Source organism: Accipiter gentilis, chromosome 21 (genome assembly GCF_929443795.1).
Source record: "Accipiter gentilis chromosome 21, bAccGen1.1, whole genome shotgun sequence".
Classification (NCBI taxonomy): Eukaryota; Metazoa; Chordata; class Aves; order Accipitriformes; family Accipitridae; genus Astur; species Astur gentilis.
Window position 1 is genome coordinate 1,728,056 of NC_064900.1, and position 25,923 is coordinate 1,753,978.

A 25,923-nucleotide genomic window follows, 5' to 3' on the forward strand; every position below is an offset into this window, starting at 1 on the left:
AGTAAAATATTGTATTCGTACAAAGTAGTTTTATAATGTAATCGAATCCTATTTTTTCCATCTCTTAGATGATGAAGCATGCCTGGGACAATTATAGGCAATATGGATGGGGACATAATGAGCTCAAACCAATTGCCCGGAAAGGACATTCCACCAACATATTTGGTAGGCTCTATTTTCTGGTTTGTTTTGGTTTTGGGTTTCTTGTTTGTTTGTTTTGTTGGGTTTTTTTAAAATATTTCTTTTCATGCTATCCTCTTTGAAAGTCTACCCAAACATCCGAGCAAATTCTGTTTTAATATAAATCTTTTGACGTGTGGATGACAGAAGTGTATCAATTATTTCCACGGTACTTCAGTGAATTACTTTACTAAACTATCTTTTTGGGATTAGCATGTTCTTATTGTTGCAAAAGCTAAGCTGTGTCTATGTGCGCTGTTACTTTGTGTACACATATGTATATAAATAAAAGCTACAATGCAGTGATGATATCTTGGGATGCAATGAATATAAATTTGTTTTTTAAAAAACTAACCTAATCTTGTCGAGATGTTTGTGTTTAGTTCCATGAGAATGTCATACAAGACAACATGCACACGCTAGATGCCAAAAAGCTGCTGGTACCAAGGTGAAATTTAAAGTAGCTTTTAAAAAAAGGTCTGGGTAAGGTGAAAGTGACATTGTTACTGGATGTGTGACTTGTGGATCCTGAACCTGTAGACTGGAATGGAAGAAGAAAACATTCAAAATACAGAAGTTTGAGGGTAGGGGCAAGTTTTGAAGAAATTCAAGGGATGGAGTGAAAATATTTGAGCAATGGGGGGTGAATATGAGTGTTAGAGAAGGTAAAGTTCAAGAAATTGAATAGCCTTGTGTTGCATACGTGTGATCAGACTAGGTGACTTTTCTTCCTTAAAATATCAGTGATCTGCAGCAGTACTGCTTTTTTTGGTGTTAATGCACTGGGGTAGAATAAGTAGAATAGTGATTGGAAAGTGACAAGCATCTTATTGGTACTCAAACCAGGAAAGAATCCATTTGTCCCCAGTTCTGTAGGACTGATGGTTCAAAAAACCTGGTTGTAACTGTTGAGGACTGAGCCCTGGAGGTTCTCTAGGTTCGTCCTCTGGTATAGCAAAACACATAACCTTGATGTTAGAGACGAAGGTTAAGCCAGGATTGGTCCAGAATGCACAGCACCTAAGATGACTGAGCCATGAAGTTCATGCATTTATATTGAAACACACATTATTGAAACACAGAGCTGCCCTAAGACAGAGTAGGGTTTTCTGAATTCTCTTCAGGGTTCCATACTGTGTTCATCTACTCTCTGGTGTCTGAGGAAGGTACAAATTTATCATAACCACTCTTTACATCAAGAATGAGTGCGAATATACTGTGTATAGCTTCAGTATGTTAGTATTGGTTATAATAGTTTGCTTGAAATCAAGATTTTATTGGCTTTTATTGTAAGGCAATTGACTAATGACTCTGTGTGAGGTTGGTTCTCGTAATTAGTATTTGTTTTATTTATCTTGCTTTCAACCTTTAATTTGTTTCTTCGGATGATAGAAATACAGATTATAGGATTGTGTAATTGTTTCATTTTCTGTGCTTAGTGCCTGAACCCAGAATAAATTGACTTAGATAAAAATCTTGTTAGCTTTTTTTTCATTCATAGGGAGAAAGTAAACTCCCAGAGGAAACTTATTCCAAAAGAAGAGCCAAAGGACTTTTTTCAAAAGTATTGTAATACTTAAAGGGATTTTTCATTTTTTTGCTCTGTCCCTTCCCCTGATCTCCTTAAATTTTATCTTGAAACTGTTCTTGTATCTTACCAAATAAACAAGTGATTTTCTTTATATCCAAACAGTTTTTCAGCAAATTTACTTGCATGATAAGCTTCAACCTTAAGTAAGTGCTGGACATGGAGAAAGGAGGAGAACTTTAACTAGGCACACTGCTCCTTTCCCCTTCTCCAAGCAATGGAAAGAGAGCCTCTGGGTTACATTTTCTGCAGTACTTAAAAACCAAATAAATACAACCCCACAAATACACTTCCTCCCCCAAACTTGTAGTGTATAGCAGCCTATTTAAATCCACATGAGAATACTTTCAGGTGCTGTACTAGCCCTACTTGCAGTAAGAACTGTTTGCCTTTACTACAGGCAAACCCCTTACAGCTTGGCATTGATCACTTTTGGTCATACACTGGAACCTGGTTTCTTAAACTTCACTATGTTGTGAAAGCTGACATTGTTTTCCTTGTTTATATTCTTTTATAAAGAAAATGTCTGGGTCAGGGAGAGTTGTCTGAGGGGGGGAAGATAAGCAAGTTAGCATCCTCAGGGGAAAAAAGCATCTGGGCTGGACGAGGAGTTTGAAGAGTGAAGTGGAAGTCTGAGATGCAGCTGGTTCTGAGCATAGGGCAAGAAAGAGCATGAGGCTGAAGGGAAGACCAGAGCAACAGGCTTCTGCCGTGACAGACAGAAGGACGTTTCTTAGGTTCCCGAAGAGTATTATGTAGTATTTTTAGATAACTCCTCTTTGCTACCTTGCACATTGGCACTACTTTCTACTAGAAAAATCTTTTCTGAAGCCTCCTGTGATTTAGTTGTATGTTATCTCTAATTCCTGGCTTTTCTTTATATTTTTTCCAGCTGATGAAGTTGGGTCTGACAGTGAACAGCTTTAACGTTCACCTGTATGATCACGTGTCTTTGCTGTTGAATTTGCATGCAGTTCTGTTGCTTAGTTTGCCAAGTATAATTTTAGATTAGCCTTGGTTTGTAACCCAGACTCTCTATGAAGTGAGTTTTTTTTCTTTATGTGGCAGGAAAACATTTTTCTAACGTTTGTTTTTAATGTGACTGACACAATATTTTGAAGCAATTTTGAATTATAATTTTACTCTAGTCTTTTATTTTCTTTCCATTCCTCCTCTGCTTGCTTCTAACATGTCTCCTAATGAGTCTGGAGTACTTCTACTTTTTTCTCCTTGGAATGCTTATTCTTTGGAGTTTTGGCATTGCTGTCTGAAAGAAATTGCAGGCTTCCCCCACATTTAAGTTTCTGATCCTCTTATTCCTGCTAACTCTAGCAGCTGACTCCTTAAGGTGTTTGTCCTTTTAAAATCCAGATGCTATTTTGTGCCATTTAATTTTTAGCCAAGTCATGTTATGATTGCTCTGTTCAAGGCTATTTCATATGAAAAACTTTTCTGAAATACATAGACTTCAGTATATATCAAATCTAAAATAGAATTGGCTATTGTTGATTTGGTGGGTTGTTGATGGGAAGGGGGAAAAAATATTGGTACTTGTACCAAGGACTGTCTAGGCTGTATTGTTATTGCTAGTACTTTACCAATCTATTGCCCATAACGACAGCATTCCCGGTGGTATTTGCCTTTATAGAAGCATTACATAATTCTTTTTGAAATCTGATGCTATTTTTAATAAGAAACTGCTCAGCAAAACCTGGTTTTATTATTCATCTCAAAGCCGATTTGACCCAAACTATTTTCTGTTATTACTGCAGTCTGTTGAACTTCCATTTCAATTCATAGCACGTCTGTGAGATTCAGCAAGGAGCTGGTATTGCTGGTTGACACTGCAACCCTTTGCATGAATCTTTGGGAAGTCGGGTTTACTGATAACTCTCAAGTGGGGTAAACACGATTCAATTTAGAAGGTAAATAAGCCATAAATCTTCCTTGTTGGACTCCCCTTGCCCTCCGAAGCAGTGTATATCTCTATGCCAAGAGGAACATTAGTGTTCCTAACATTGCCAGATCTAGCAGGGTTCAGACTGGGATCAGAGAAGGCGAGAGGAGGTGGCCTGCTCTGCTCTCGTAAATCTTAGTTTTAAGTCATTAAAAAAATAAGGAAAGGTGATAAACTTTGAAGCAAGATGCTCTGTGCCTCACTGAAGCATGCCAGTGAGAGCCTTTGTGGGCTGCCCCAATTATTAGTTTGACTTTTATAACAAAACCTGCTGGGGTTGCTTTAGCTGACCTGCAGCTAGAAACTCCTGCCAGTCTTTTTGAGATGTCTGACCTGGTGACTGTAAATTGTAAAGGAGAGCCTGCTAAAAATGGTGCCTATCAAACTGTACAGTCAGTCAGTAGTTAAAATCTTGAATAGTACCTCTTCAACAGCTGCGTCACAGCATTAGTAGTACGGTGCTGCTTTGGGAAAGCATGACTGGGAATTGGTGGGCTTTTAAAGATATGTACATTTAGATGACATAGGAAACAAACCTTTAGATGTTCTGTGTTGGTGCAGCAGGGTGATAACTTGCTCCTATTTTTGTGAAAGTTGCCTGGTTTTGAAAGGGCTGGTAATCTCAAGTTTTGTTATTTATTCCTACCCCATAAGATAAAGTATAAAAGGCAAGGAGAAAGTATAGCAGAGAGGTGTAATTGCTCTTCCTAGTTTAAATTTTTTTTTGCAGCTCGGCTAGTGGTTGTCGCACTTAAGCTAAAAAAAAAATATTAACTTTCTTGTTGGTCTGCTTAAATTGCTGGAATAATTTGATGACAGCCGCAGGGCATTATTGCAGAGATGGGATTGTATGGGATCTGCATCAAGTTCTCATTAGAACACAAAGGGTGAAGAGAAAAGGCTGATGGAGAATGATGCATGTCAGGTAATGAGCAAGCACGGCAAATGCTGAGCTTACTTCAGAAGGTTTTCTGGGTTTAACAAAAACCAGAGTAGTTGATGATATTGTTGGATTCTCTTGCTGTAGTGAAATCTGATTGGATTTGCTTTTGAGGATCAGAGTAACCATCTGAAACGTGCTATTTAAAGATGATTTGTCCCTGCCCTTGTTTAGTTACCCCTCAGTGAACATCTTATGGAAACACCATTAAAATTACCGACTCCAGATATGCTTCAGAATTTTAAGCTATATGTTTTTGTGGTATCTTTTACTACAATGGCTTACGAACTAATTACCATAGCACAAGTTTTGAGGATGCTTTACTGTGAGTTAAATTGAGCAGTTTGTACTAGTGGATTTGTATTAGTCTTTGATGTTTGTTTTTCTAATACAACATTTATTTGAGAACCTGAATGACTTTAAGAAAAAAAAATAAAAAAGGCCACAATCCTTGGGCCACTCAGAACATTGTCCTCTGCAAAACTAGAAATTGTGGGCTGTCATCTTACCTGATGCTTTCTGAAATGAGAGTTTAGAAATTTGTGGTGTGGTTTTTTCTTTGTAATGTTAACTATCTGAGAATAAAGATGTGCAGTTTGTCAGTTAATAAGTACAGGACAAAGTACTGATGCAAACTCTTGCAAAATCGTAAACTTCCCATATTACTAGCAGTGCATTTCTAAACCTTGCATTTGGATGTATTCTGTCTAGAGATGACCTGCGTTACATGAAGATGATCTGATAATGTATACATACATAAACAGATGTATGCCTAGATATGTTTTGAAGGGTGTGAAAAGATCTTTCCTAAGTAATAACGATGTGGAGTTTTTAAGTTGTAGATGCTTGCATGCAGACGCTCCCATTCTCATGCACAAAGATTTAATGAAATTATTATTTTGTATTCTGTCACACTAGAAGTGTCTCATGCATCTATGGTGCTTTCATGCCTCTCCTCTTCTCTCATCTCACAAGCCATGCAAATGGTCAGTTTAATCCGAGATGTCTGCCAGCTCTGTCTTGGGTTAATGTCTTCTGGGAGGAAGAGAAAATTGTCAATGAAGTCACATTGTGGTTGCATTTGTATTACCTAGTCGAGCCTCAAGGCTGCAATGCAGTGCTGTATCTCTTCCCTAACACATGACCAAATAAAGCTGTTCTCTCTTTTATGAGAGGTTTTTGTCTGGCACGTTCAGTGTCATCAACATAACGTGGTGCTGCTTCACGCATACGGAAAGATGAAATTTTGAGGCGTATGTTGGTTAACGAGCAAGACGTGTCCAAGGGAACAACTCAAGGATTCAGTTGGGGCAGCTAGCGAGCTGAATTTTTTTAACTTGCCGGTGGACTACATGGTTTCTACCACCTCGTTGAGCGTGTCCTGTTACCTGGCTTGCTGCACAGCCCATCTCAACCTTTTGCTACCAGTGCCGCTGATAAACCCCCACGACCTGGGAGAAAGTTGCTGAGCCAGCTGCCAACTGCCCACTGCCGCAGCGTGGGAAGCTCTTGCCGCAGATCTTTGTGTTGCTAAGCAATGGAGATCTGACAGTGCATTTCTCCGCCGTGCCGGAGAGCGGGAGCAGCGATGCTCCCAAGCCCTGCTGAGAAAATGTATTTGTCAGCCTGCAAGGGCGTGAGGCTGTTGCAAGAAGGAGCTGAGCCAGGCAAAGGAGTCTGTTTTTCCAATACCTTTGGCAAATACAGTATAGCTTGGGAGAGTAATGTGGTTTTCGTCCTGTTTGTGGTCTAAAAAACAAGGGGCAGAGTATTTCTTGTAAGCACTACAAGAAAGTGCTTTAACAGATTTTTTTTTTTTTTAATATTACCCTGGGAAGTATTCATTAGTATATTAGACGTTTTTGTCATCTGTCATCGTAACAGTTATTGGGCTGCCTGAGCTGCTCTGACACTATCGTCTGCTGTCATCTGATTAGTTGTCATTTACTTTTGAAGTTCACATAATTGAGTGTCAAGGGTGTCAGGTTTTGTGGGCTTTTTGTTTTTCTGATTGTTTTCTTTTTGACTGCCAAATAACCTACAAATTTATAAACATTATGGAGACAAACACTTTTGCTGGGAAGAAACTAGATGATATACCCTAAAGACTGAGGGATAGACTTTTGAAAATATGGCTGAAACCTTCTGGTGTCTTCTCATTGTAAAATCCTAATGAAGCAGCAGACCGGAGAAACAACTGCTCAGCATCCTTTTTCTGTGCATGTTTTTTTTCAGCCTCTGAATCTGTGTGGAGGATAAATGAAAACAAAAAAGGTGTATGAGGTATATATGTAAACAAATATGTTCTTGACTTCTGGTTGTTTTGATTGGAGGAAAAAAAAACCCAACCTACTTGGTGAGCAGTAGTTTTTATCTTAACTGTATGTGCACAAGTAATCTATCCATCATTGCCTTTTTCTGTGGCAAATGAAAGGGGAAAGAAAATCATTCACACTAACTAGTAAAGAAAGGTAATTTCATGATGTAGATAGCAGCCCAGTATCTGTATTTCAGGTTCTATTCAAATTTTAAAGTAAATGAAACTGCCTTAGGACAAGCCTATGCAGCTGTGTCCTCTGCAAAATCAGTAATGAGTGACTACACTAAGGCAATGTTGAATATTATATGTACATTTAATGTGTATTTTTTTGCCCAGTAACACAAATTTTGGAAAGATAAAATTTTAAGAAAGAACATAACACTCCAGAGTTGCTGGCTAAATTTGGAATTAAGACAGTGTTCTGATAACATGAGAAAAGTTCCTTCAGGTCGGATGAAAGATCAAACATGATCATTACTCATCCTCCAAAAATTGCTCACAACAGGTACCTAGGGAAGAAATGTGAGAGCAGGAAAATCCTGTAGTAAGTGAGCATTTCTTAGAGTACTTCCCTGCCTTACAAAAGTTTGTGCAGTGTTAGTGCTTCTGTGGTCAGTGGCTGCAAATTTTATTTAATCACTTTTAGTTTATTTTCCTGTGATTTTTGTCCAATCTGCTTTTGAGTCTGTGCAAATTTAAGAGCACCCACCGTATTCTATTATGAGTGGTTCCATAGTTTGATTCCATATTGTGTAGAAAGCTTTTTAGTTTTGAGGTCTGCTCACTGTCCTAGGTGATCAGTTTTGGTATTGGAAAAAACCCAACCCATTATTCATTTCTTCCTTGCCATTCACAAATTTGTAGAACTGCATATGCCCTCAGTTGTGTGCCTGTCTTACATGGAGAGTCTTGGTCTGTTAAGTCACTTCTTGTACATATGTCTTTTCATACCCTATACATCATTATCTCCTTTCTTTGTATCTTTTCAAGTTTTGGGTTTTTTTCTTTGAGGCGAATACTAAAACTTTGTTCTGTTTTCTGTTTTGTTCACTGTTCCTTTCCTAATAATTGTATTTTGCGTCTCTTAGGCTCCTTATGGAGTCTAGAAACCCACTATAGGGTGGCTTTTCTGCAGTAGCACTCCGTTTCAAAATCCTGATCGGTGTATGGTATTTCCAAATTATTTATAAATATGATAATTTATATATATTTCAAAATTATTTCATAAAGAAGAATGTGCCCAAGTAGTCATCTTGCTAGGATCCCACTGGTGGGCTCCCTTCACAATAATAATTGGCTGTTTACACTTATCCTGTTTCCTATCTCTTAAACAATTACTTGCGTGAGAACAATTTTCTCTTATCCTATGGCAGGTTAGTTTTCTTAAGAGTTTTTGTTAAGGGATGTTCTCGGATACCTTCTGTATATATTCTCTGTCCATGTGCAAGTTCACTTCTTAAAGACCGTAACATTGATGCTAAGGTAAGACTTCCCTTTACAAAATTTCTGACTTTTCCTCAGTTATCTAATTTAAAGCTATCCTCTGCTGCTAATTGGGCAAATAGTGTTTTGGAAACGCTATTTTCCTTCACTGCAATAGATACTGTGTTTATTCAGAATGTGGTTGTTCTCTAAAACTTGCAAATGTGTGCAGGCAGGATGCAATCTGGCTGTACATTCCCTCTTGACTGTTTTACAGTACTGGTGCGATAGATAAAGACAACTCTGGTTAGCAAAGAATATTTTTTGAATGTTATTGCTCTTTCATCAAACTGTCACAAGTGTGCCTATGCATATCAGGAAAATTCACGATCAGCAGCTGTTGTCTTCTGTTCTTTTTAATAGTGCAGTATTCCCACTGAAGTTGTCTCACCCAGTTTGTATTAGCTCATGTACAACACATTTAGGTCAGTTGTTCTCAGTGGCTTTTTTACGTGTTGCTGAACTGATGATGTTAAATCCTATGATATTATTCAGAAGATTGAAAATTCTGCCTTTAAAAAAAATATAATGAGATGCACAGATGCAGAGTGGAGTTAGATAAACACACCTCATTTCTGTAACCTGCCTTACAGAATAGTGAGGTAAACATCTACATCAAAGGGTAATGAAGAAATTAAGTCATAGTAGAGTTCAGGGCTCAGGCTCAAATTGAGAATTTTTATTCTCTCTAATAGCTTCCTCTCCTGTTTTTCTCTTATAAACCAGATGGTTTGCTCTGAGGAAAAAAATATATTTGTTTCCTGTTGGGAATCTTTGTTTGTTTTGATTTGGGAATTATTTAGGTTGTGGGAATGTTATTCCTAAATTTAAACTTGTTTCCTATTATTTGGAATTAAGAACAGGGGCTGTAATAAGGAAGTGAAATTAAGGCTATGCAGTCTATTTTGGACTGTGTTAAATTATTAAGTAAACAGGCATGACAACTAAATAAGCGTTAGCGCATACTAAGTTCTAAAACTAAACATGGTGAAGACAACTACATGGCCATGCGTACAAAGCGGGAGGCAGATGCAAGTACACTTTGCTGTCATCCGAAGCCAGCAGATGCACGAGGCAGCTGGAATTCCGAAACAGTTCAACCATGGGAGTGCAGCGCTGTGCTTATGCCTAATCCACTAATATTGTTCACTCAAGTTTTGCACCATTTTGGTGAAGTTTTACAGCTACCACACTGAAATCAGCTCCTCTTCAGCTGTCTTAAAGAAAATTTAGTATGTGGTTTAGGCCAAAATGTGTGGAAGTGGCCCAAGCTTTTAGCTAAAAATGGAAAAGCTTTTATGACCTGATGACTGTTAGAGGTGCGGTTTTCACGATGCTTTTCCTACTGCCTAGCTGACAAAGTAGTTTAGCTTACAATTTCTTACAGGTAATTGTATCTTTACTGTCTTGGAAGATCAGTACTTGGTTTGCTTTGTACATAAGATTTCTGCACTCAGGTCACAGAACTATACTCGAGTCCAGATAACATCTTGCTCTCCTATTTACTGTCAAATATCAATCTTGCTTTGCTTGCTGCTGAGTTCAGCTGACTGCTGCCTGTATTTGGGTTCTGCATACTTCTGAGCCATCATTGACAGGTTCTCTTCCCGTCAATCTTCCACTTCCTGACTTCTCAAAATGGAGTTGCTCCATATCTGTATTTTGGGTTAGTTTTGATTGACTACTTCATGTGTGTAGCTGATTGCCATCACCATTCAGTTCTTGTTATTTATTCTTGCTTCCCATATGATACACTTTTGTCCCCTCCTTTGTACTCAATTTAATGCCATCTCCTGTCCCTCATACCTTTCCTACTCTGAAGCTCATCCTAATCTTTGTCTCCTGACTTTGCGGTCTTTCAGTTATCACTGGGTCTTAACCTTCAGCTAACTCAGATGATAGTTCCAGCATTAATCTTAATCATGGTCTGCACACAGTCCTTTTCCTATCTGCAGTAATTCAGATTTGTGTTTGTGCTTAACAACAAAATAACAAAAAAAAAAATGAAGGACAGAATTGGAAAGAAACGTAGAAAATCAAAATGGTCTGGTATTAATATGTTAAGCCCTTTTCAAATTTAGTTTTGAGGACATTCAGGCTTTGTACTCGAGGGACTGCATTCAGCTCTTGCTTGTATGAATTTTGAATTAAGCTAAAGGGCTGTGTAGGATTTAGTTGGACAGCAAAGTGAGGCAATCAAGTGAAGAGTAGAGAAGAAGGTTTACCATGGTATAAATTCGTAGGCAAAGTTTTTAAATTTGGGTCTTAAGGACGTAGCGATTTAAGCAGCAGTTTGTTGATTAATAAAATCTACCTGCAGGTCCACTTTTTAATAGATTCAAAGACTACCATACACTTCAGTGCTTCGCTCCCATTACTTCCTCATTTATAAAATTAAGGAAAGCATTACAATTGATTATTTAATGTTATTTATATGCTGAAATACTTTATTGTCTGGTACAAAAGATTAGGAACTCCTTTTTATGTTGTCTGTTATCAGCAACTTAACAGAACTAAGCAATCAACATGCTTAGTTTTTTGTTCTGCTTTCTTAATTAGTCTAAAATGTTAAAGGCAATTGGTTTCTTCATGGATACTTAAAGGCTGATTCATTGCATTTTATGGCTAAGCTGAAATCATACGTTGCAGTTTTGTATGAAATGTGTGGTTTCATTGACTAATTTTGAGGCACTTGTTTTCACAGTGGAATTAAACTCTGTTGTTCAAAAGTTTAATTCATTTTCTTAAACATTATCTTGTTCCTTGTGAGTCATTAAGATATTTTACAAGTGGTATGCTTGAGTAGTGGCAGCTTTATTGCCAGAACCTCATTAGAGGTACAGAAAACTGGGTTGATAATTGTTTGCTTTTAATTTTCATGTTATATATATTTCTACCATGTCTGTAATTGTCTGTCACATTAAGAAATCCTGTTGCTACAATCTGAAAACTTGAATTCTTTGAATCTTTTTAAGTAGAAATCGCTGTACTTTCCCAAGATCAGTACAGTCTTGCCCAGTCTGCATTTTTTAGCCATTCTGAAGCTGGGCAGGCAGGAATATCAATAACAAGAATATTTATTTTTTTAAGACTGTAATAACTCTTTATTTAATGTCAGGCTGAGTTTTTCAAGGAAGCATTTTTGCTCTGTTGCTACGGATTAAAACACCTGCCTATATGAAAACAGCTAATCTTTTAGGTTCAAAGTGTGCCAGGGTATACTTCCTTGAGGAGGCTTTACATCTCCTCTTTTGTGTCTGGAGTCACTGTGAGGGAATGGGGAGGATTTGCTCTATGCTTGGGCACACCCCAGTTGTCAGGTTGCTCTGGCAGTAGTGCTGGACCGCTCTGAAGTTCAGGTCACCTGCCAGAGCAGAAATTTAACTTGGGAATTAAGTTAAATTATCCCTTGAGACTTCAGTCCTCTTGGATTCCTTTTGCAAATTGATCCCTGCCCCCCGCCCAATTAAACACACCAGTAATCAAGTGTTCTGCCCCAGTAAGACTAGGTTCTGCTTCCAGTAAATGATGTCTGTCCAGGGCCCTGAAAAAAAACAAGAACTGGGTATGAGTGGCTGAGACCAATACTATTTCTGGCACATGAGGTCTGTTTGTATCTTACAGATCTGTCCGTCAGTATGATCATCCCACTGGCTCTGCTGTTTCGAGAGTGAGAGCCATTTCCTTACATCCACATCTCTGTCTCTGCACATAACTATACATTCCAGCTTTCTGCTGCTCATGAAGAGAAGTTGGCTTTCTAGAGTATAAAGTAACTTATTTCTATAGCAGGCATGTCTTGACACAGAGGTACTTGCTATTTGTACGATACAGAGCCAGTTGTCTTCCGTAACAGCCCAAATGCTTTTACTATATCCAACTGCTTGTTTTTCCTCAAGCAGTCTTGCCAATTCCTATAGCTTTCATCAAAGCATAGCTGCTGGTGGTATCCACAGGCTGACCTTGTCAACAAGAACAAGACTCTCTATTAGATGCCTCTGTTTTTTTCACTGGTTTAGTAAATGTTAAAACCCTACCTCGATTGTAGTTCCTTAACTGATGAGCATCCCACTTCTGGGTCTTCTGTTTGCTATCTTTTCTGCTTAATAAATAAAACATTTCCATTTCAGTCACTGCATAAGGTAGAAGGGTAAGAATGGTTACATGCACCTATTAGGCCTATTGTATTTGACTTTCCTTGGAGGCAAAGTGTCCTCGTGGTAATTTTTCCACTTAAGCTGCTTTCCTCGACTTTGTAGCAGCCCTGCTCTGACCTAGCGTGCATTTTGATAATGAGAGAGCCACTTGATCTGCATTTCCTTCAGGTTTGTCACTCCTTTAACTGGTCTCTAGTAGCTGCCAAGTGTGTTGTAAGACACTAGCACACTTGTAACACAGGAGTGTTAGAGCACAGACAGACAGAGGGGGAAAGGGAAAGAAGGGGAATTCTCTCCCCAGCGAGGCAGGGGAGAGAATAGGAAGAGCAAAAGCAAGAAAACCCATGGGCTGAGATACAGATAGTTTCATAAGTGTGAAGGAAAGGGGGGGGAGTAATGCAAAGACAATCACTCATCACCTCCCACAAGCTGACTGAAGCCCAGCTGGTCCCCAAGGAATGGCTACCTGCTAGATTACCACCCCCCCCCCCCCCCCCCCCTTAAGCTTTTATCACTGAGCATGCTATTATATGATATGGAATATGCTTTTGGGCAGTTGGGGTCAGCTGTCATGACTGTGTCCCCTCCCGGCCTCTTGCCCACCCCGGGCTTATTCACTGGCAAAGGGTTGGAGGCGAACAAAATGGAGAAAGCCTTGATGCTGTGCAAGCACTGCTTGGTAACAGCCAAAACTCTGGTGTGTTATCAACACTGTTCCAGTCACAAATCCAAACCACAGCACCATACAGGCTGCCGTGAAGACAACTAACTCCATCCCAGCCAGGCCCAGTATACCTGCTCACCCTCAGCTCCGGCTAACGAAAGCCCCCACGGAAGTGTTTTTCGGAAGACATAATGAGATTTGCACGTGGTGTGTCCCTGTTGAAGAAAGGAGTAGGTACGGGTGATGTGTCAAATAATCAAAGTGTCTGTGAAGCACTTATTTGATGATTACTTTTCAACTCGGAGTACTTTTCAACTTCAGTTTGCTGGTGTAGAGATTTAATTTGTCAACATGTTCCTTATTTACATACCGTGTCTGTGTCTCAAATTTTCATAGTCTTCTCTGATCATAATTGATCTAGGCTAGTTCGCATATTTTCTCCAGTACCTCACTGCTCATAGTCTCCTCTGCTTCCTCATAATAAATACACTAAGCAACCCTGTAGCTGCTATCAGACTTTCTAAATCTCTATACTTATCCTTATGATATGATGAAAGCGGGCTATTTATTTTCTTCATATTCCTTTTGTCATGGAACACATGACAACGATCTGTCTCCCTGTACTTTGATAGTCTCTTGTGAGACTTCAAAATGGTATAAATAAACCAGTTCTTCATCTGGTGCTTCGGCATACTGAAAGAATTTCAGATAGGAAGACCATTTTTCTTTTAATGGCCCTGCTGTTTACACTTAGTCATGTGATTTGCTAGATATTTCAGACTGTAGATTTATGTGCTATCAATTGAAGGAATTACTTGTCTAATCTCAGGAAACTGAAGTCTACCTAAATATAAATCTGACTTACTATTTTGCAGTCTGTTGGAATAGTACTCTTGCTTAATGAGAGTGTGCATGATTTTGTTAATAGTTCAGCTATTTCACTGCTAAATTCCTTCCATTAACTCATGATGGATGTTCTGTTTTATTTAGAAGAATGAGCATTGCATTAATTAGGCAAACTTCATTAAATTTGGAGCTCAGTCAACTAGAACTATAATTATATGGAGAGGAAACTTCCTAATCTGACATTTGTAAAACTGAGCCCTTTTGGAATCAGTTATTATCTTCTGAAACATGACCAACCCAGCCTTTGTATTGAACAGAGGCAGACCCTGGGAGGAGTGCCTTCAGCTAGGAGAAGTGTTATTTTCTATTATAATTTAATTGTTTTATAGCCTTTTTCCACCACAATGAGACATCTGCTCTCTCTGTATCCAGAGCAATAATAGATCAGACTGGTTGAGGTGGTAGTAAGCAGCATATACTCCTCTAAGCTATTATCTCATTGTTTAGAGTTACTTTATTACTTTTCAAAAGACACCTTCTGCAGTTTAATTCTAGGAAGACTATCCTCGTGTCCTTTAAGGCAAAATTTATGGATCTTAGCATGGTTATGAAAGGGAAAAAACCCCATACTCTATTATGAATGGAAAATGATTTCTCTTTGTGACTTCAGACTGAATGGTTTGTATCAACATCAGGACGAGGCAAGTACAGCTGCCTATCCATTGTAGTCTGTTTTCTCTACAGCAGCACCACGTGTGACACTCGTGCAGAGGCCAGTGATCTTTGAATACTTGCTGTTTCTTCCTGCTTTAGATTTCAGCTGATGCCTTCCTGGTAATGCAGTGCATTTTACGATGGAGGAAGACAGCTATGACAACATCACTGCCTGTTCTGGTTAGGTTGTGGACCTCAGCAGATACAGAAGAATTCAGCGGAAGCTGTTAGTTGGGAACAAATTAAGAATGATGTCCTCGCCACATAGTCCTCCCAGAAAGAAGCTGAGAGCAATTCATTAATTTTACTCTCTAACCCAACCTAGCGTAGCCCACAAATAGTTTTAAGGTGCACCTACCTTGCGACATGGGGCAGCCAAGGTGTTACATTAAGTGTATTGTCCTTTGTGTTGCCTTATGTCCAGCTCTACCCTCTAGTCTTGCAGGCGCAAGACTTCTGGGGATGAACTCTGCATTTTGGACTCTTCTCCCTCAGTGCCCACTAGGAAGGAATCGGCTTGCTTTGTGCTGCCTGATTGACACTAAAGGAAGAAGACTGGGTAGACAATCTTGCAAAATACTGACTTGTTATCTCTTGACCTTTTGGAAATGTGTTTGGCCAAAAAGGTTTAAAAAGAAAGATTGTTCTTCTGAGTCTTCCTCAAGGAAGAAGTGCTGGTGTGCAGTTTGGATTAGTTACCATATGTTTAAGAAGAAAAGGGAAAAAGAAAAAATCGTTTGAAATAGCCTACTTCTTTGTAAGAAAGAAGAAAAATGAATAATTTATTATGGGTTGGGATACAAATGCTATCCTTAGGAGAACATGGTAAGAAATAGTTGAGCTCTCACATGGAGTCTAGAAAATATAACCGTAATGATCTGCATCTCAGAAACAGGCACCCGTCACTGCTCAGGGAAGAGGCATGTGTGAGCAGAAGGGGCTTTGCTCAGTAGCGTTTTGTTGGACATCTGTGGGTCTAGGAAAGGTAGACAAAAAAGTGAGAGAAAGGGGCAAAAAGGCAGCAGGAGGGAGAGCTTGAACAAGCTATTGGAGTGTGGCCCAGACAAAAGCTCCAAGTATGTACTTAAGCCTTTAATTGACTCTTGGGGGCAAAAAATGCTGAGCAAGTCTGTTTTGCTCTATCGGACCGCATTTATTTCTGTGGCTGCAAGCAATGCTGGAGGATGTTATGTGACACAGGTGGTCAGTCAATGCCTGTTGGGGACTACTGGTTTAGGTGAGATTTCTATATACGGGGTTGAGGGCTCGCTTTTAACACCGTGAGGATGAAAGCAAATTTCTTGTCTGTATTTGGTGAAGGTGTATTGTTCAATTGCTACGGGATGCATTAAGAAACCATGGACACTTTTGATCAATTCCGGAGAGCGCTCTCTTCCAGCAGTTCTGGTCTTTCTGCTCTCCATCTCTGTCTGGATGCATCTATTGGATTCCCCAGATGGCAAAAATAATCATGGGCTTTTGCATTTCTGTGGCCCTTCTTTCATGGTTCTGTGCAGAGAACTCCATGAAAAAGTTTTGTTTTTTTTTTTAAATTTATATATTTGAAGGTATTTTCTGGAGGGCTGGAAAGCAGATATTCTCGTGCCCTGTCCTCTCTTGTGGAAACTTGAATGTACTTCTGAGATCTAGAGAACGGTGGATGATTGTACAGAGGTGTCTGAACTTTTTTTCTGGGGTTGGGGGTGACAACGACACAGCAGTCCATCCCCATGCAATGGATTCTCCTCACCCCATGCCAATTGCAGAATATGAGAGCTTACTGATGTGGTTATGGTCGTGTTTAGGTTAGAAGGTTTTTATTTTTTTAAACTGTTACAAGAGGAGCTTTCAGGATTTCCCAAGGCTGTGTATCCCAATTTGTTCAAACACCTCGTGTGTTTCAAAATTTTATCAATGTGGTTTAAATAAAGGAACAGAAATTACTTTGAGTGCCATAGCAGTATAACACATTCCAACTTTGTTAAAAATACCTTGTCAGCTAATACTGAAGTTAGTCCTTGTGTCGTGGTCTGATTTGCATATTTTTGAAGTGATAAATTAGATAACTATCACATTATGCTTATGAGAAGGTGCAAAGTTAAGTGCATGCTGCAGCTCTACTCAAAGCAAATTCCACTTCAGCACAAGCAATGGAATTTGTCATTTGGCTGAAGGCATTAAACCTTACAGTACTTATGCACCACGGTGAATTCATTTCCTGAGAGTTATAGGTATGCCTGGTGGCCAATTTGTCAAAGGATACGTCTTTCAATTAATCTTGTGAAAGGTAGTGTGTCCCGATCTGTACTTGAATGTTTGTAACAAACACCACCAACTTCAGGCTTTCTGTATCTAGTTTAAATTAATTAAAACAGATGCATAGCTGTTTTTGAAGAAATTAGTTGATTACTTTGTCATAGAAACTGTTGTGTTTAATTTTTTTTTTTTATTTGGGGAAAGAAATCCCTGAAAAGGGAGTTAAGCTTGCATGTAAGTATCAGTCATTTAGGTGCATAAAAGAAATACAGTGGGGGTCGGTGATGGCTTTATTCAGTTATTGTTATGCTTGAGGGGGGGAAAAAAAAAAATCTCTATGCATGTAAAAATCATAAATAAATGAATGGAAACAACCAAGCAGGAACGCTGTGCTGTTCCATTGTGGATGAAAAGCACATTAAAAATAAATAAAATTGGCTTGTTAGGAGACTACTGTCATTAAATTGCTAATCATATAGTTACTGTACTGTTTTATAGAATACTGGTATGAACAGTGAAATCCGGCTACTTTCTTAATGCGTAGGAAGGTTTTATACACTCCATGAAAATAAACAAACCCATGGTAATTTTTGCTTTCCTCCAGAAGCAAAGACCTCTGCCTAGTAAGGGCAACAGCTTAAGTTGGGATGGCCTAAGGAGGTCAAGGCTAACATGGGCAATGGCTCGCCACCTCTTCGCCCTGCCGACCTTGTACAAGCCCATGAGTCACTCATCAATCAACTCTAAATTGCTGCTGTTTCAAGTGAATAGTATTTTAGGGTAAAGCACCATTGATTTTTATTTGGCTTTAAATGCTCCACTTTAAATGGTGACAATTGAGGAATCCATTAGCAGCTCATAGCGTGGGTCCCTACAGGGAGCCGGGAGAGGAGAACATCTCTGGGCTGCGGCTTCAGCAGTCAACCCAAGCCAGGGCATCCCTGCTCTCGGGGACTAGGGAGCTTCCGTAATTGCAAAACTTTGAACGTTTCAGTAGTAAATGTTGGGAAATGCAAGGCATTACTGCACGTACCGATTGCTTTATCTCGCACATGCTTTTTTTTTTTTCTTCTCTCTCGACGCTTCTGTCCTAGAATTCCTGATAGCTTTTTGAAGCTGAATGTCTTCCTGCCCTTTTTTTTTGTGTCAAACTACAATTGCTCATGTTCAGGTTAGGAAAGCAGATGAGAACGTGGCATGGGTTTTTTGTGGGGTTTTGTGTGGTGTGTTTTTTTTACTATCTTTAGTCGTCTTTTCTCCCCAGAAGCCAAACTGTGCCAGAGGACTGATGCTTTGAAAGAGAGGTGTGATCCTCTTACATAGCTTCTATTCCTTGCTCATTTTGACTATTCTTTGTGCTGTTATCTTTGTAGTAACTTTGCTTTGCTACTCTTTGGGTTATTTTCTCATGCTCCTGATGTTTAAGAAAGGTAATGAAATAATAACTTGTAATAGAAATCCTTCTTTTTGCATGTAGGAAACTCACAAATGGGTGCTACCATAGTAGATGCATTGGATACTCTTTATATCATGGGGCTTCACGATGAATTCAGAGAAGGACAGGAGTGGATTGACAAAAACCTTGATTTCAGCGTGGTGAGTAGAGCTTGCCCTAATATTTCTCTAGTCCTTTTCAGAGTGTTCCTCTTGGGGGGAGACAGAAGAGGTCTTTCAGCTGGAACTTAAAAAACTTAGGATTCAAAGTATCAGATGTAAGCTTTAGCTAAGTTCTCTGTGTTTGCAGCTTTATTGGGGGAAGGGGCGGGGAACAACAAAAAACTACTCATACCCTTTCCCACTTTAATTACAAGTAAAGATACAGCTATATGTTGTATTTTCAAATGATAAATTATAACTGGATAATGGAATAAAAGGGAGAGTGGTCAGTGAGAACCAACAGGGCATCAGAAATGAAGGCAGAAAGATGAGGCTTTACTAGCTGATAGTAGTTGGAAATAACTGAGCGGTGGAAGACAACTTCCCCCAAACCATGGTGTGTAAATTACTGAACACAATCTCTTCTTCCACGTGCTTAAGATGTTTTAACATGAAGAATGTCACTTGAGTCATCTCAGTTTGCCTACAGGTTCTGAACCTATCACAAGAATTTCCCAGCTGGTCATATAGTATCTGACATTCTTCATGTGTGCAGAGTTTGGAAGTGTTAAATGGAAGAAATGGCTCTTTTATACTTATTGATTAGTGTTCTTATTACTAATTTTAGCACTGCCACAGCCTCTGTGATGGAACTTGTATTTCAATCCTTGGACTTGCCCTACAGTTCCAAAAATAATTTTTCATTCAGTAATGCACAAAATGAAATGTAGGTGTATATAGTCAGAATTGAGCAGATGCTGACTGTTGTTTTTATATTATATCCTACATTTCAGACATTATTTGGTTTTTTTCCTTTTGTTTTATACATTGACTGTCTGGCAAACATTAAAGAAATCCTACTCTGCATTTTTCAGTTAGTGCCAGATAATGAATCAGTCTAAAACTGAAGACCCTAAATATATCTGAGACAGTGTAGACATAATGGTACCATTATGAGGGTGAACTAAATTACTTCCATAACTTTTGTCTGATCTGAGGCAATCTCAATATAAATTTGCAGAATTAAACTAGGATTTGGGTGGAAGAAATCTACATGACCCACTGGGGTTCAATTACAGCTTCCTATGTATCAAAAAACATTTCTGAAGGTTAATAAGTTGCCTTATATATACACCAGACTTGAGTAATTTCCTTATATGTCTTGAAGTTTATAAATAAATAAGTACATAAATTTGTTCCTCTTGGATTCTATTACTGGGAAATAGAAATCATTGGTTTCATTCTACACTGTACCATTGCTTGTGTGATTCATGACTTTAATATGTATTAAGTGGAATCATATGCTACATTGTTGATATTTTTCTTTTATCACCTTTATGTGAATAAAAATACATCTTTTACTAAAAACCTACATTTGGAAGTAGTTCAGACTTTAGACTTTTAATCATTAGTGCTATTTGAGGAAATCTTTAAAGGTTTCACATAATCTTTCTGAAATAAATAATACATGCAAAATGCATTTATTTTGGATACAAGCAAAATGCATGATACAACTGCAGGTGCCATAGAAATAGTGTGAAAGAAAGACATACCTATATATATAATTTCAACTCTGTGCTAATTGGTGGGACAACTTGTACAATGTACACTGTAGTGATTTTTCTGGATAAAAAGAAAAGTCTCCCTTATCTCAAAATCTTTTAATAATAAAATATGTTTCTGTGGCTAATGCGTTGAATGAAGAGAAGTTTATGAGGGAGAGGCAGATGGGGTGTGTGCAGGCAAAGGAGTGAATGGGGCACAGAGGGAGGCAGAAAGATGTTAAAACTACCTAGTTCCTCTTAATTTTTCAGTGGGTTAAATGAGTCAAAAGACACTGGTGAATTTAGCCCAAGGATATTAATGTGGAGGAAGGCAGTAAAATGGTTTATTCTCTTGAGTTTCTCAGTGGTCTTGCAGTACTTGTTGTCATAACATTAAATACATAAAGGCTATTCCTAGACAGAGACTATGTTAAACTGGAGCTCTGAATTTGCAATTGCACATTGGTAATTCAGGTTAAGAAAGCACATTACAGGAATTCGCTAATTGTTATTCTAGTTTATCCTGTAAACCCGGAAGGTTTGGTGTTATGCTTAAATGTAAGAGAAGAGATGCTGAATTATGGAAATGTACAGTCCTTGCCGCCTTTCCCACCATACCGAAACAACTTTAATCATATTATCACCACAAAATGCAATTAGAGAGCAGGAGAAAAACTAATTTGATTTTTAAATATCAGTTGAAGCTATAACTAGAATTATCACTTGGTGTCATGAAGGTGTGCACAGGAATTTCAGCATGGATCTAGACACTGAAACAGTACAAACCCTTGCACGTGGATTGGTTTAGGGTATGTACTTGCCTCTGCCTTGGTGATTTTTTTTTTTTCTTCTTTGATTAGGGAGTTAGTTACTTATTTACACTTTCTTTCTGTTCTAGAATTCCGAAGTGTCTGTTTTTGAGGTCAATATTCGCTTCATTGGCGGTCTTCTAGCAGCATACTACCTTTCAGGACAAGAGGTAAGGAGACTGGAAGGTGTCTGTGAAATTTAATGTATTCTCACAAATGTTGCATATGAAGAATTTTCTAGATGGTTTCTCAGTAGTTTTCAAAGTAATTTTACAGCAGCAAGTTGTCTAAAATAACTGTATTGTTAGAGTATGGAATCTTTAAAGCTTGTTTCTGTACAGGTCTCAGCCAATTTAGGACTCTTTGTTAGAGCTTTGAAATGCTTCTTTTATTAAGGTGTTTTCAAAAGATATCCACTCAAGTAAACATCAGCCTGAAATGTCAAGTGACTAGCTTCTTATGCCAAAAATAACTTGGTTTGATATTCTGTAACTCCATGAAGGTAGAAATAATAGTATTGTCACTTGTCCTGCAAGGCCATAGGTTTGCTTCACAAAAGCCCTACACAATCTTCTTACCATTTTCTCAGTGACAAACTGAGAAATGTCAAGCCAATTTTGTCCCACTTCTGAAACTTCTATTAAAAAAGATCGGAGACTTAGACTTCTGAGCACTTATGTAAAGACATGCTTAGATTGAAAGGATGCATGTACCCAAAGACTTGCAACCGTGGACTTCTTTGGTCTAGCAGTAACATTGTTGTGACCTCTTCACATACTTTAACAAGGCTGGTGCCTGACCCAACTACAGATTAAGTCATAGCTCTTCTCATGTTTTGTCAGCTACCTGTCTTTTGATCTATTGCCTCTGTCTTTGATTTGCTTGGTTTTACCCTGTATTTTTCATGGCCCTTTTGTAGCCCCGTACCTAAAACAGTAGGCTTTCAGCCATACTTCACGGCTTGAGGTTTGGTACACTTTCAGGTGTCCCTATGTATCTTCCCCCCTTTTTTTAGGGGAGCACTACATACGTATCAACAAGTTCTCAAGGATTTTAAGCCTGCAGCCCTAAAAATAACCAGGAGAAAGACCCATGTTTTTTTGGCTCTTGAGGTCTTTGGCATCATCCTGGGATCTGTGAATTTCCTCTTGTAAGTGTGTCTTCTCTTTACAAGAACAGCTTAGTGGCAAAGCAAAAATCCAGTGCGTATCTTGAAAGAAATTGCTAGTTTATTTTTCATCACGTACTACTGCTTCACCTTCTTCACTGTCCAGTCTCCAAGCCCCCTGTCTGCAGAGGGATCAGCTGCAAGCAGTCCTTTTGGGCTATAGTGATTCATGTGTCCATTATAGGAGACCCAGAGGAAAGGAGAAGCACATAATTTTGCCCCTCTCTTTCCTTTGTAGCAACTGAAGAGCTGGTCTTGCGTTCGTGGCAGTGAGCCTTTCTCTGCCTCCAGAATCTGTCATGCTTAGATTTTCCATCGGTTTCCTCCACAGCTCAGTAAGGATTTTACCTTGAGGGAGTGATCATATTCCCCAGTGTTACAAGTCAGCCTTTTAAATTGGTTGCTGTGGCACCTCTTCAGGAAGACAGCCTTTGTAGAAGCTATCACTTGTGTTAGAGTAGTGGTAAAATTCAAGCTCTGTTAGTTTACACTTTTGTCCTAACAAAAGACGACATAAAAATCATTGAATGATCAACCCAAATATTAATGTGAGGTAGCTTCTGAATTTCATCTAGGTCAGCATTATTAACCGACCAGTTTTCTTTTGAAGGCCCCGAGAACAGAAGCTTTCTTTTGCTGTCCGACATAAGCAAGGAAAAATGCTTGTGTTTTTATTTCTGCAGCAAAGAAGTTTCACGGAGAGCAGTCTGAGCTGCATGTGCTTTTCAACTTGTGCCAAGCAGCAGCTGAAGTAGCTAAGCTGGAATGTTAGGAGTAGTCGTGGAAGTTCCTACTGTAGTGCAGGTGACCTCAGCAGCATGTGGAAGGATGCTTCCTTTCCAGAAATCTGTATTTCTGTTGCTTGGAGCTCAGATCACATTAAGTACTGTGGGATCACTTCAAGCATTGAGTGGAGCAGTCCCACATCAGCTTTTCAGTTAGGAACATTGATCCTGTCTCTGGATAACTTACTCAAACTGGAGCGTGCTCCTTGGAGTCATCTACCATGAACATGAAAAACATCAGAGTAAAGATCACGCATCGGTAGCTGGATTGTTTGTATAGACCAATACCACACTTGTGCACAAAGCCCCTTAACAAGAACTTTTTTGCCCCAATATGCGGATGGGTGCAGCCATGCCAGAAGGCATGCTTTGCCTGCATTTGTGAAGCTGAGTATTCCTTTTCAGTTGCTTCTAACCGCTTGGTAGAGTCAGAACAAGCTCCTTTGCTTAAAGAGTTGTCATCAACACATTTTGTTTCTTTCCTTCTTAGAAAGCTTTTACCTTCTGTCCTTCCTACATTTTGGCCACTGGGCTGACTCTTTTTGTTTTTTTAAAATATTTTTATGGCATCAGTCTCTCCAATGAACTTTAAATGCTTCATGACTTGTGGTAGAAGATTATTCCTCTCAAGTGTTCATATGTATTATCTTTATTTTCCAAAAGAAGAACTCCTAAAAAAAAGTGCTCAGACTGCATTCCTTTCAAAAGAATGTGGCGGATAGGACTGCTTCTGGTACCCGAGACAATACTTCATTCGCCAAGTTGGATGGCTTCTCTGCAATTTGTCAGTGTGGATAAGACAAGCCAGGGCACTTGAGGCTTTTCAGTAATTGAGCCCAGAAGAGAGACCTGCCTCTGAGAACCCCTTGGAGTTGGAAACAGGTTGGTTTGGGACGTGATGTCCAATGTGGTCTTCTCCCTTCTGTTCCCAAGAAGGGAAGGTATGCCTTAGCTCAGGATTGGGGCATGCTTAATTTCTCTTTTTACTGCATTCAGACATGTGAGGAGACACTTCTTAGCCGCTGCTAAGATAGGCAAGCTTGATCCCAACTGTTTGGATGTTTTGCCTGATCAGGTTGTGAACATGCACATGGGCTTATGCCTCTAAGGGAGTCTCTATCTACTGGTAGGTATCCTTCCTTTGTCCATCAAGCTATCGTTTACTTGCTCATATTCCCTTCCCTCACCTTCTTGATTTTCCAATCCCCATCTCCCTTCCTCCAAGCCTCTACTCCTGTAAGACTGTTGCTAGATACTGATTTAGAAGGTTTTCATACTAATTTCCATACTTCTGCGTGTCTTTTTGTTTGATATATTGAAAAATAGATCCAGTGCAATGAACAGGCTGCTTGGAATTAATTCTGGTTTTCCCCTTTCAATTTATGTAAATTCTGCTTAGGTCCACAACAAGAGTTACTGCTGTTTGGTGACAGTTATAAAAGACATTCTTATTTCATTTTGACTCCTATCACTTCGTGCTGTGAAAGATGCTATAGCAACAACCATAAAAGAAAGTGTCTGAGACTCAGCATCAGCTGTGGAAGTTCAGTCATTTTTAAGTGGCCACATTTGGAGAATTTGATAGTTAGCATGGTGTGTGTATGTGTATATATATATATATATGCTTTTGCCCTTTGTATGGAGAGGATAATTGTGCTTGATAGGATTTTGTCTGATTGTGAGTCATAATGGTAGATACTGATCATAGTTTTCAAGTACAGCTGGCTATTAATTTAGATAAAATTGTCCTGTTTAATGCTCTTATTAGAAACATGTTGGTCTTTAAATATTATTTAGCATGTCTAGTGGCACGACTCTGTGGTCTCTATGCTATATTTTAGCTGTCATGTTACTGGTATTACTTGGAGGAGCATCAACTGTGATCATGGTTTTAATGATGCTAGTTACAGTAGATGGTAAAATTTTAAACCTTTCATATTAAGTTTGTGGGTGTTGCTGTCCCTTCCTTCAGTAAAAGTTGCCTCTTACCCACTGCAGTGGATGGGAGAATAAGGAAATACATCTCCCTTACAACCAAAGAAAAGCTGCTGTTTTTAGCAACTGACAACTTGGCTTAAAATGCTGTAGGCTTGTCCTGTCCAGTGTTGAGTCACAGGCCTTTCTTTGTGAAACATGATAGCTGTGAATTTTTTAACAACTCAGCCTTTTACATGTGGGAATTTCTGCTGGACTTCGTTGAGTGATGAGCACGTAAAGCTGGAGTTTGAGGAGGATGCGTTTTCGTGTCCCTCTGGCCGAATGTCTGTCTTGGTTGTCTCGCCTCACTGTACCTTTCTGTTGATGTAGAGAGACAAAATTGTTTCTCTGTCTAGCAGGTGGTTCTTCTGATTTGGGGAAAATCACCATCTTTCTCCATTTTTCCATGTCAGAATGCCTTTTGAACAGAAGAAAGTCAAGATATGCCTGTGAAACTTGACACAGTGGGAAATCTGCCTGTGCATTCTGTTTCAGTCTTCTCAAGTTGAAACGACACTGAGGTTTATCTGGTGGCAGGGGCAGGAGGTCTGCAATCTGGGAGGCCCTTGTTTAAATCCTCTGCATGCTAAGTTTTTCCTGTCTGATCGTGGACAGGCCATCTGGTGTCTGGCTAGGTGTGTATTAGCAGCGGTAAGAGCGTGCCGCCTTTGTCTCACCTCCTATGTAGGAATGAGGTCCCAATCTGTCATTGCTTTTGAGGTTCTTGGGGGCTTTTTTGAAGCTTTGAGCCTGTGGCTTTTCTCCAAGGTACATTATTGAAATATATAATGGATATATGCTAAAGCAGTGGAATATAGAATCATAGAATGGTTTGGGTTGGAAGGGACTTTTGAAGAACATCCGGTCCAACCCCCCTGCCATGGGCAGGGACATCTTCAACTAGATCAGGTCGCTCAAAGCCCCATCCAACCTGACTTTG

General features: G+C 39.2%; 1 protein-coding gene across 1 annotated transcript in view; it reads left to right on the forward strand.

Moving 5' to 3' along the window:
• MAN1A2 (mannosidase alpha class 1A member 2) overlaps window positions 1-25,923 on the forward strand; it is a 138,089-nt gene that overhangs the window by 45,667 nt on the left and 66,499 nt on the right. Inside the window, exons 3-5 of the mRNA XM_049824720.1 lie at window positions 69-165; window positions 18,582-18,700; window positions 21,143-21,223. Of these exons, the coding sequence (XP_049680677.1) occupies window positions 69-165; window positions 18,582-18,700; window positions 21,143-21,223 (297 nt within the window). The remainder of the gene's footprint in view (window positions 1-68; window positions 166-18,581; window positions 18,701-21,142; window positions 21,224-25,923) is intronic.